The sequence below is a fragment of the Salvelinus alpinus genome, chromosome 17 (genome assembly GCF_045679555.1).
Source record: "Salvelinus alpinus chromosome 17, SLU_Salpinus.1, whole genome shotgun sequence".
Classification (NCBI taxonomy): Eukaryota; Metazoa; Chordata; class Actinopteri; order Salmoniformes; family Salmonidae; genus Salvelinus; species Salvelinus alpinus.
Genome location: NC_092102.1, coordinates 23,850,892 through 23,863,158, shown reverse-complemented (window position 1 = coordinate 23,863,158; position 12,267 = coordinate 23,850,892). Strand labels below are relative to the sequence as shown.

At 40.8% G+C, this 12,267-nt stretch overlaps 1 protein-coding gene across 2 annotated transcripts; it reads left to right on the top strand.

Moving 5' to 3' along the window:
• LOC139542560 (complement receptor type 2-like) lies at positions 1-8,437 on the top strand. 2 transcript variants are annotated; one of them, XM_071348142.1, is made up of 14 exons: positions 1-160; positions 308-511; positions 878-974; positions 1,045-1,118; positions 3,350-3,571; positions 3,914-4,093; positions 4,194-4,367; positions 4,556-4,801; positions 4,916-5,101; positions 6,912-7,008; positions 7,131-7,204; positions 7,391-7,570; positions 7,751-7,930; positions 8,029-8,437. In XM_071348142.1, exons 1-14 carry the CDS (start codon positions 106-108, stop codon positions 8,034-8,036), a joined length of 1,977 nt encoding a protein of 658 aa, XP_071204243.1. In that variant the 5' UTR covers positions 1-105; the 3' UTR covers positions 8,037-8,437. The 2 variants fall into 2 exon arrangements, with proteins under 2 accessions (XP_071204243.1, XP_071204244.1); XM_071348143.1 differs by lacking the exons at positions 1-160; positions 878-974 and having other exon boundaries at positions 376-511.
• Positions 8,438-12,267: the final 3,830 nt, after the last annotated feature.

The window sequence follows — 12,267 nt, the reverse complement described above, 5'->3', positions numbered from 1 at the left end:
TTACCTCCCCTCCAACTATAAAACATAACCCAGTCGACATACAATTTTATTAAACTCATTAACGTTTAAACGGGTGAGCGTACAGACCCGAACGCACATGAAACGATGAATCTGGTTTATAATGTCGTGTTCTTCTTATCACTTGCCCTACATTCCTCAGGTGAGATTGTTGTATTCGTAAAATTAACATTGCACAGTCCACTTTAATACTGACAATGTCATTTGTTGCATTTTTACATATTCATCGGATGAACGCAGTGATTTGAATTGCCACTGTTGCTAATGTGGCTCATTTGTTTCTAAACAGCTCAAGTTCCATCGAAATGTGGTGCGCCGTCGTCCTATCCACACACGCAATTCGAGGACATATACATGAAACCGAAAAAGGGTATATTCAGCCATGGAGAAAAAGTCCGCTACAGATGCGCCGAGGGCTACACTCAGAACAGTGGCATTCGCTCTATCAAGTGTCAAGATGGAAAATGGACACAGTTAACCATGAAGTGTGAAAGTAAGTAATTGCCTACAGCTAAGCATTTAGATACGTATATATTGTTGTTGTGCATTACACTGGTTCAATGAATGTCATACCATCATATCATTATGGTTACAACTGTCTCTGGGATGAGGTTGTTGTGGCAAGTAGATGTAATTTGACACTTACATTTACTGGGGCCCTCTGGTGGTTGCAAAGAGAACATTTGGGAATAACATTTATATTCAATTCAGTCCTTGAGGACTGCAGTGTGCCTGTCTTAGTGCTGTTTGGCCCAAACAGTTCCCTGTGGTTATTATGTTGAATTTGGCACAGTATCTCACCCTGGATTCATTCCCTGACTGCCCTGCTGTTTTCTAATGTGTCCCATCCTCTCTTCAGAGAAGAACTGTGGATCTGCTGGGGAGTTATTCAATGGATACTTTCATTATATGGGGACTTTGTTGGGGGACAAGGCATATGCACTATGCAATGAGGGGTAAGTGTCTTGAATGTAATGAAATAGGCCTATAGCCTGAGCTTTTTCCTAATCTCTGATATTTGCACAGGTTTACAATGAAGGGGATGGAATACAGAATATGTAAGGACTCTGGCTGGAGTGGAGAGATTCCCACGTGTGAAGGTATGCACCATTCAATGATCAATCGTAAAGTAATATGCAGCGATCAGGTCCGTCCCTTTCTAAGTAGGACATATAACATGCATCCTAATCAATTTAGTAGGTTCTGCTGTATGAAATACCAGACTGGCATGCCCTGTACTTGTCTAGTTGATTGTAGGCATGACACACCAAGATCCTGTTGTTGAGACTTGACCATGTTGGCCTTGGACATTCAGTCCGTAATTGTCCCATTGTTACAAAAGCATTAGAATATCATGTAAACAAACAAATGTTCCTTTAGGCTACCACAGCATGGGTAATAATGTCCTAGCTAATGTCCCGTAAGGGTGATTCCTCACCAAACTAGAACAAAAAAAGACCATTTTTTTTCTTTTTTTCCACAAAAGTGAATCCATTGAAGGTTCCTTTGGAGGAAGGATTGTTGACATATTTGTATCTTAAAGCATAATTGACATAATCAATTGAAGTTGGACTATTTGTGACATTTTGGCCTAACCATGCCTCATTTAGAGGGGAAATCTGCTGCTACATACATTTTTTTGACTTATAATTAATTTGTATGTACCCAGTGATTCTTATAGAATATAACTTTTAAATGCTGCATAGGCTTAGTTCAACTCTCCTGCCCCATCAGAACCCAAAATATAAGCTTGTTTTACTCCAATGTTTGTAAACAAAGTAAATGTAAACAAACACTGTAGCCTTATTACATGGTTAAAACTATATATCTTGGATGGTCAGTCCATGCATCCATAGCACTGTCTATGAATTTGAGAGTGCTTACATTTCTCCAGCCCCACCCTTCAGCTTTTTACCAAAACAGGGGCGGGAAAAACGCTTTGTTATTGCTTCAGCTGCTTATTGCCGCTTTAAGACTCCACAATGTTTTATCTGTAGGTGCTACAAAGCAAACAATGGTGTCATATGAATATCTTAATATTGTTGAATATAATATACTCTATGGGCATATCAAAGTTTAAAGTGGGATCTCTGCTACTTTTAGAGTTATGATCAAGGGGCCAGGGTTCTTGTCTAGAAGTACGGTTTCGACTACTCCTACAGTTTTGCTTCGGTACTGCAGTTTAATTGACACCCGGCCCAGAAAGACAGTTTCTATAGACGGCCACATAGAGAAGTCAGATTTGAAAATTCCTAATAAGACACTTTAGTCATCACCTTTGTGCACAAAACATCCATTTAATTATTCCAATTATTTTCACGTCAGCAGATAAAAAAAAAAATATATATATATATTTTTGCATCACTCTTAGATGTTGATATTAACATTTTATATTCATCCAAGGTCTGCTATGTTTTTGGATGATGCGATAATGTCGCCTGTGCTCACTAATTGCTGGTGCGCATGTGATGTTGGTCTGTATAAACCGGATGCAACCCGGATATAGACGGTTCATGAATTGGAACTTGAGTAGATTTCCTTGAAAAAACAGTTGGAACATCTTGGATGCAGTTTCTAGTTCTTATTATACCTCAGTGGTTATGATGCAATTTGTAAGCATTACCAACATTGTGAATGTGAAATTGGATTCAAAATGGTTGCCCTCTGCTGGTAATTTACAGGATTTGCGTTGATACAAGTAAAACGAGGGTTTCAATTGGTTACATTGCCTAATATGCCAATTTCTCTGTATAAAATGGACCTTAACTTTCAAACTAGCAGGGATCCCACTCTGGACCTTTGATATGCCTGTAGAGTATATTATGTTCAACAATATGAAACAAATGTAGCCAAATCAATAATGGTATATCTTCAATATTTATGTTTATATTTAAAAAAACAAATGAATGCATGGAAATTATTATTGAAATGAAATTACTACTCATATTATAGAGCGAACAGTAAAGCTTCATATGACATCAATTTCTAGCTTTCTAGCATTTACAAATGAGAAAGAAGAAAGGCCAAAATCTCACAAATGTTCCAACTTCAATTAGTTATTTATCAATTATGCTTTAAGATAAAAATGTGAAATATATGTCAACAATCCTTACTCCAAAGGACCCTTCTATGGATGACATTTTGTATAAATCGCCCAAATCACAGGCACCCATAATGTTGTTGTGCTTTTTACCAAAGCATGAGGTCATTGTCTCGATGGAGGCATCTGTTTGTCCTCTTATCTCCAAGATGAGGCACATTTTTTTTGTCATTATAGATACAAGAATGAATGAACAAAACCACAATAACATTTGAAATGTCATCATTCTAGAGGGAGGTGAACCACAAGTTGTTCAAGCAGAAGTGACCTGCCCTGCTCCTTCAGTGGCCAACAGTGTGAAGCTGAGTGAGACTGTCTCAGTGTACAGGGTCAGAGACTCAGTGACCTTGGTCTGCTCTGAGGGTTTCCTCCTGACTGGAGCCCAGCAGCTCACCTGTGGACCAGACGGCCAGTGGCAGCCCGAGCTCCCACTTTGTCTGCCCTCTGTCGGAGGTGAGGTCCATCCTGGTTTGAATAACACATTGACTCAGTAGGGGTGCCCAACATCACTTAATGGTTCCCAAAGTTGAAATCTTTTCACTTTTTTGGGGTGTCTGGCCCATATTCATTGCTGGGGGAGCCTTGATTTGTTATGGTGGTGCCTAGCTCTTGTAATTCCACCTCCCACTCTATGGAGACATTGCTGTGTCTGTTCTGTTGCATAGTTTTTTGAAACTCTAATTATCATTCTTCAGTGATGATTTGTTAGGAGTGCTCTGTAATGATAGGGCATGGCCGTCTACCACAGAGAGACACCAAACTTCTATGAGCTATTTTCTGCTTCTTTTTTTCAAGAGATCACTTGCAATGCCCCCAAGGAAAAGAGGGAGAGGTTGATCAATGGGTTGAAGCCAGTTTATAGATCTGGAGATTCTTTGTCTTTTTCCTGCAAGGACCTTTATTATTTGGATGGATCAAACACTGTCACATGTGGGGTTAAAGGAAAATGGACTCCTTCTCTTCCACAGTGCACACGTAAGTATCCTGAAATGATTAGGACAACTGCTATACAGACTCTGTGTCAAATGTGTTGTAACTGTTTTAACCTGCTTCTATCTTTTTTTTACTCATGTAGAGATTAAGTGCCCTATATTAAACATAACAAATGGTAGCCCATCCATCAAGCGTAGAAGACCTGGATCAGATGTAACCATTTCCTGCTCTAAAGGAAACCTGCTAAAAGGTTCTGCCCGCATAAAATGTTCAAGATCTGGGGAATGGATGGAGGAGATTCCACAATGTGTGCCAGGTAAAGGATCTCTTGTTTTCAAAGGATTGAATGTACTGTAAGTCTAGTCTCAATGTTGTGCTTTTTACCAAAGTACGAGGTCATTTTTCCTCTTATCTCCAAGATGAGGCACATATTTTTTTTGTCATTATAGATGCAAGAATGAATTAAACAAAACCACAATAACATTTGAAATGTCATCATTCTAGAGGGAGGTGAACCACAAGTCGTTCAAGTAGAAGTGACCTGCCCTGCTCCTTCAGTGGCCAACAGTGTGAAGCTGAGTGAGACTGTCTCAGTGTACAGGGTCAGAGACTCAGTGACCTTGGTCTGCTCTGAGGGTTTCCTCCTGACTGGAGCCCAGCAGCTCACCTGTGGACCAGACGGCCAGTGGCAGCCCGAGCTCCCACTTTGTCTGCCCTTTAAGGATATAATTGAAAGCCGCAAGCCTGATGGTAAACACAACACCAGCCAAGATCTGTCACTTTGATCATTGAAATATATAATACATGTTATGATGCATTGGTTTTATACCAGATGTGATTTCTATCTATCTCCCTTTCCTGTAGGCAGATGTGGAGTGCCACCGTACCTCTCCAATGCACACCTTTCTGACTGCTGTAGAGCACAGGCAGATTTTGGTCCTGGTCACCAGGTCAGGTACAGTTGTGCCTTGGGATACATGAGAGTAAGAGGCACTTACTATAGTACCTGCGTCAGTGGGAGGTGGATGCCAGTAACTCTGAGATGTGAACGTAAGAAACCATATGAAATGATGTGCCAGAATAGATGAAAGTACAGTACCAATCAAAAGTTTGGACACACCTACTCATTCAAGGGTTTTTATTTATTTTTACTATTTTCTACATTGTAGAATAATAATGAAGACATCAAAACTATGAAATAACACACATGGAATCATGTAGTAACCAAAAAAAGTGTTAAACAAATCAAAATATATTTTATATTTGAGGTTCTTCAAAGTAGCCACCCTTTGCATTGATGACAGATTTGCACACTCTTGGCATTCTCTCAACCAGCTTCATGTGGTAGTCATCTGGAATGCATTTCAATTAACAGTTCATTTGTGGAATTGATTTCCTTCTTAATGTGTTTGAGCCAATCAGTTGTGTTGTGACAAGGTAGGGGTGGTTTACAGAAGATAGACCTTTTTGCTAAAATACCAAGTCCATATTATAGCAAGAACGGCTCAAATAAGCAAAGAGAAACGACAGTCCATCATTACTTTACAGTCAATACGGAACATTTCAAGCACTTTGAAAGTTTCTTCAAGTGCAGTTGCAAAAACCATCAAGCGCTATGATGAAACTGTCTCTCATGAGGACCGCCACAGGAAAGGAAGACCCAGAGTTACCTCTGCTGCAGAGGATAAGTTCATTAGAGTTACCAGCCCAAATAAATGCTTCACAGAGTTCAAGTAACTGACACATCTCAACATCAACTGTTTAGAGGAGACTGTGTGAATCAGGCCTTCATGTTCGAGTTGCTGCAAAGAAACCACTACTAAAGAACACCAATAAGAAGAAGAGACTTGCTTGGGCCAAGAAACACGAGCAATGGACATTAGACTGGTGGAAATCTGTCCTTTGGTCTGATGAGTCCAACTGTGAGATTTTTGGTTTCAACTGCCGTGTCTTTGTGAGACGCAGAGTAGGTGATCGGATTATCTCTGCATGTGTGGTTCCCACCGTGAAGCCTGGAGGAGGAGGAGGTGTGATGGTGTGGGGGGGATTTGCTGGTGACAAAGTCAGTGATTTATTTAGAATTCAAGGCACACTTAACCAACATGGCTACCACAGCATTCTGCAGCGATAATCCATCCCATCTGGTTTGGGCTTAGTGGGACTATCATTTGTTTTTCAACAGGACAGTGACGCAACACAAATCCAGGCTGTGTAAGGGCTATTTGACCAAGAAGCAGAGTGACAGAGTGCTGCATCAGATGACCTGGCCTCCACAATCACCCGACCTCAACCCAATTGATATGGTTTGGGATGATTTGGACCGCAGAGTGAAGGAAAAGCAGCCAACAAGTGATCAGAATATGTGGGAACTCATTCAAGACTGTTGAAAAAGCATACCAGGTGAAGCTGTTTGAGAGAATGCCAAGAGTGTGCAAAGCTGTCATTAAGGCAAAGGGTGGCTACTAATATATTTAGATTTGTTTAACACTTTTTTGGTTACTACATGATTACATATGTGCTATTTCATAGTTTTGATGTCTTCACTATTATTCTACAATGTAGAAAATAGTAAAAATAAATAAAAAAAATTAACAATTGAATGAGTAGGTGTCCAAACTTTAGACTGGTACTGTATATGTACAGTTAGTTACTCTACATATACTTTTCATATACTCTGGCACATCATTAATACTTCTTCCTCCTATGTACTACAGTATATAAAGAACATTATTCTCTTGTTTAAGCATTAGGTGGCAGCAGAGCCATAGATGGTCTAGGATATGTCACTCTGTGGTAGTTAATGTTTGTGTGTTTTGTGCCTTCTGAAAAATGTAATTTAATGACATTTTCTTGTCCGAAGGCAAATCATGTGGATCAGCTGGAGAGATGTCTTTTGGTCATTTCGTCTATACCGGTGCAAGGTTTGGAGATGCAGCCACAGGGGTTTGTAATGAAGGGTAAGTTCTATTCTGCTAGTATGTCTTTTTGCTCTTAAGGCTACTCTCATAATTGTTGCAGTGTACAAATAAAATTATGCGTTGTCATATTAAATCACTTTTTGTACCCATTATTACACCAGGTATCAGCTGGTTGGACAGAATGTAAGAAATTGCATGAATGATGGCTGGGATGGGCGTGTTCCTGTCTGTGAAGGTGTCACATTTATTTTTTAGATGGTCTACTGCATCACACAGTATTACACCTGGGTCATAGGTCAATTGCTTTAGGTAACTTTGCTTTAGTTTAGAACATCCCTGAACTTCAGTTCTGTCACCATAATCTTTAAAAAAAAGCTAATCTAAATCATGTAAATGTACATTGTGTGTGTGTGACTTTCAGCTGTACAGTGTGCTAAACTTCCTGAGGTGGTAAATGGAGAGAGAAATGGCCATTTGGAACCACCTTACGTTTACAGTACTGTGATTGGCTATCGGTGTCGCGTAGGGAAACTGATTGGAACGAGTGAGCTCTACTGTACCAAAGATGGGACATGGAGTGCGCCACCTCCAGAGTGCAAAGGTTCCATTTCCTGTTAAACTCTATAGCTGCACTATTTTTGCTATGTTTTTGTTCCCTTTAGCAAACTAGGAACATCCCTTAAGTGTTGAGAACTTGGCCCTGAGAGTAATATTAAGGAACCAACCCCTTTAAAACCAATAGAATAAAAGCTTATGTTGACTCTTTAATCTCTGTTCACAGACATTAAATGTCCCTATCCCAGAGTACAATATGCCCAAAGGACAAGAGGAATTAGAATTCCACTTGAGTTTGGCGACTCTGTGACATTTGTCTGCTTCAGCGGCATGGTGATGAATGGACCAGGCACTGTCACATGCAGCCTGGACGGGACATGGACTCCTGCCCTTCCCACATGTCAATGTGAGTAAATCTGAAGGGTCTATTTACTGACAATATAACACTTTGTAGGCTGATACATAACTGGAGTGCATTGTATAAAATTGTCCCTTTTTTTACAGATCGGTAGTACTGAAGGTCTAATACCATTGATCATTATACTGAATGTCGCTACAACTCAACCAATTTACCATAACTTTTACCATAATAATCAAACTCAATACATTTTATTATAATAAATTAATATCCTAATGACTGTTGTCTTTAAAAAACCCTTCTGTCTTCTGGAATCATGTTATCATGAATTTACAGCACTTTTGGTACATATACCCCTATTTTAGGGGACCAACATTTTTGGGGAAAATTCACTTGTGTATTAAATTACTCAAAGTTAAGTATTTGGTCCCATATTCATAGCATACAATGACTGCATCAAACGTGTGACTCTACAAATGTGTTAGATGCATTTGCTGTTTGTTTTATTTGTTTCCGATTTATTTTGTTAACAATAAAAATGTTTGGTAAATTCTGCATTGTCATTTTGGAGTCACTTGTAAGAATATAATATGTTTCTAAACACTTCTACAGATGCAAAAATATCCGTGTCATAGTGTTCTGCGTAGCTTAGTTGGTAGAGCATGGCGGTTGCAATGCCAGGGCTGTGGGTTCAATTCCCACAACCGGTATGAATTTTTTTTTTTTAAATAAATGTATTCACCCACTACTGTAAGTTGCTCTGGATAAGCGCGTCTGCTAAATGACAAAAAAAATGTATCATACTAAATATTCTAATCTCCACTGTTATTGTAATGGTGAGAAGGTAGCATGTCTTGGGGGTATGATATTTGTGCATCTCATTTTCTCACTAAACGGTTCACCCAATATGGATGACAATACCCTCAAATTAATTTAACTTTAACATAGTCATTGTATCATTTCAAATCCAAAGTGCTGGGGTACAGAGCCAAAACAATTTTAAAAAATGTCACTGTCACTACTTTTGGAGCTCACTGTATATGTACAGTACCAGTCAAAAGTTTGCACCCCTACTCATTCAAGGGTTTTTTAAATTTATTTTGACTATTTTCTACATTGTAGAATAGTGAAGACATCAAAACTATGAAATAACATATGGAATCATGTAGTAACCAAAAAAGTGTTAAACAAATCAAAATATATTTTAGATTCTTCAAAGTAGTCACACTTTGCCTTGACAGCTTTGCACACTCTTGGCATTCTCTCAACCAGCTTCACCTGGAATGCTTGTCCAACAGTCTTGACGGAGTTCCCACATGCTGAGCACTTGTTAGCTGCTTCAATGTAAAATAGTAAAAATAAATAAAGAAAAACTGAATGAGTAGGTGTTCCCACATATGCTGAGCACTTGTTGGCTGGTACAATGTAGAAAATAGTAAAAAATAAAGAAAAACCCTTGAATGAGTAGGTGTGTCCAAACGTTTGACGGGTACTGTATATAATGGTGTGTAAGACAGTATTAAATCAAATTTTATTTGTCACGTGCCGAATACAACAGGTGTAGACCTTAGCGTGAAATGCATACTGATGGTATGGACAGTATATGAATAGAAAAAGTGTGTACAGCAGTAGTTACAGTGCATTTGGAAAGTTTTCAGACCCCTTCCCCTTTTCCACATTTTGTTACGTTACAGCCTTATTCCAAAACTGATTGATGAGGAAAACAATTAATTTAATCTACACACAATACCCCATATTGACAAAGTGAAAACAGTTTTAGTGATTTTTTTTTTGCAAATGTATAAGAAAAAGAAATAGAAATACCTTATTTACGTAAGTATTCAGACCCTTTGCTATGAGACTTGAAATTGAGCTCAGGTGAATCCTGATATGAAATGGCAGCAGTTTTACGGGCGCCCAACCAATTGTGCTATTATGTGGGTTTTTTTGCATTATTTTGTAACTTATTTTGTACATAATGTTTCTGCAACCGTATCTTACGGCAAAAAAGAGCTTCTGGATACCAGGACAGCGATCACTCACCTCAGACTAGACGGACTAGACAAAGATTTTTTCTTCAACAAGCAGGTCTGCATATTTGTAAACAACAGTTGATGCACGAAATCTAAGGAAGTCTCTAGATTTTGCTCGCCTGAAGTAGAATATCTTGTGAGAAAATGCATACCACACTATTTGCCTAGAGAGTTTTCAGCTATACTTTTCATGGCTGTTTATTTACCACCACAGACGGATGCTGGCACTAAGACTGCACTCAGTCAGCTGTATAAGGAAATAACCAAACAGGGCACCGCTCCTGGTGGCCGGAGACTTTAATGCAGGGAAACTTAAATCAGTTCTACCAACATGTTAAATGTGCAACCAGAGGGAAAAAAATTCTAGATAACCTGTACTCCACACACAGAGACGCGTACAAAGCTCTCTCTCGCCCTCCATTTGGTAAATCCGACCACAATTCTATCCTCCTGATTCCTGCTTACAAGCAAAAATTAAAGCAGGAAGCACCAGTGGTCAGATGAAGCAGAGGCTAAACTACAGGACTGTTTTGCTATCACAGACTGGAACATGTTCCGGGATTCTTCCGATGCCATTGAGGAGTACACCACATCAGTCACTGGCTTTATCAATAAGTGCATCGAGGACGTGGTCCCCACAGTGAATGTAAGTACATACCCCAACCAGAAGCCATGGATTACAGGCAACATTCGTACTGAGCTAAACGGTAGAGATGCCGCTTTCAAGAAGCGGGACTCTAACCCGGAAGCTTATGAGAAATCCTGCTATGCCCTCTGACGAACCATCAAACAGGCAAAGCGTCAATACAGGGCTAAGATTGAATCGTGCTCTGACGCTCATCTTGTGTGACAGGGCTTGCAAACTATTACAGAGTACAAAGGGAAGCACAGCTGCTAGCTGCCCATTGACACGAGCCTACCAGACGAGCTAAATCACTTCTATGCCCGCTTCGAGGCAAGCAACACAGGCATGCATGAGAGCATCAGCTGTTCCGCTCTCCGTAGCCGACGTGAGTAAGACCTTTAAACAGGTCAACATTCACAAGGCTGCGGGGCCAGACGGATTACCAGGACGTGTGCTCCGGGCATGTGCTGACCAACTGGCAGGTGTCTTCACTGACATTTTCAACATGTCCCTGATTGAGTCTGTAATACCAACATGTTTCAAGCAGACCACCATAGTCCCTGTGCCCAAGGACACGAAGGCAACCTGCCTAAATGACTACAGACCTGTAGCACTCACGTCCGCAGCCATGAAGTGCTTTGAAAACCTGGTAATGGCTCACATCAACACCATTATCCCAGAAACCCTAGACCCACTCCAATTTGCATACCGCCCAAACAGATCCACAGATGATGCAATCTCTATTGCACTCTACACTGCCCTTTCCCACCTGGACAAAAGGAACACCTACGTGAGAATGCTATTCATTGACTACAGCTCATAGTTCAACACCATAGTACCCTCAAAGCTCATCACTAAGCTAAGGAGACTGGGACTTAACACCTCCCTCTGCAACTGGATCCTGGACTTCCTGACGGGCCGCCCCCAGGTGGTGAGGGTAGGTAGCAACACATCTGCCTTGCTGATCCTCAACACTGGAGCCCCTCAGGGGTGCGTGTTCAGTCCCCTCCTGTACCCCCTGTTCACCCACGACTGCATGGCCAGGCACACCTCCAACACCATCATTAAGTTTGCACACGACACAACAGTGGTAGGCCTGATCACTGACAACGACGAGATAGCCTATAGGGAGGAGGTCAGAGACCTGGCTGGGTGGTGCCAGAATAACAACCTATCCCTCAACGTAACCAAGACTAAGGAGATGATTGTGGACTGCAGGAAAAGGAGGAACGAGCACGCCCCCATTCTCTTCGACGGGGTTGTAGTGGAGCAGGTTGAGAGCTTCAAGTTCCTTGGTCCACATCAATAACAAACTAGAATGGTCCAAACACACCAAGACAGTCGTGAAGAGGACACGAGAAAGCCTATTCTCCCTCAGGAAACTAAAAAGATTTGGCATGGGTCCTGAGATCATCAAAAGGTTCTACAGCTGCAACATCGAGAGCATCCTGACTGGTTGCATCACTGCCTGTTACGGCAATTGCTCGGCCTCCAACTGCAAGTCACCACAGAGGGTAGTGCGTACGGCCCAGTACATTATTGGGGCTAAGCTGCCTGCCATCCAGGACCTCTATACCAGGCGGTGTCAGAGACTGTCATAGACTGTTCTCTCTACTACCGCATGGCAAGCGGTACCGGAGTGCCAAGTCTAGGACAAAAAGGCTTCTCAACAGTTTTTACCCCAAAGCCATAAGACTCCTGAACAGGTAATGAAATACTACCTGGAC

Bases quoted from the DNA above. Each gene is read 5' to 3' on its own strand.
- LOC139542560 (XM_071348142.1), top strand. From the start codon at position 106: ATGAATCTGGTTTATAATGTCGTGTTCTTCTTATCACTTGCCCTACAT. The intron at 4,802-4,915 runs GTAAACACAACA...CCTTTCCTGTAG, and splicing joins TGAAAGCCGCAAGCCTGATG to GCAGATGTGGAGTGCCACCG. The intron at 7,009-7,130 runs GTAAGTTCTATT...TTATTACACCAG, and splicing joins ACAGGGGTTTGTAATGAAGG to GTATCAGCTGGTTGGACAGA.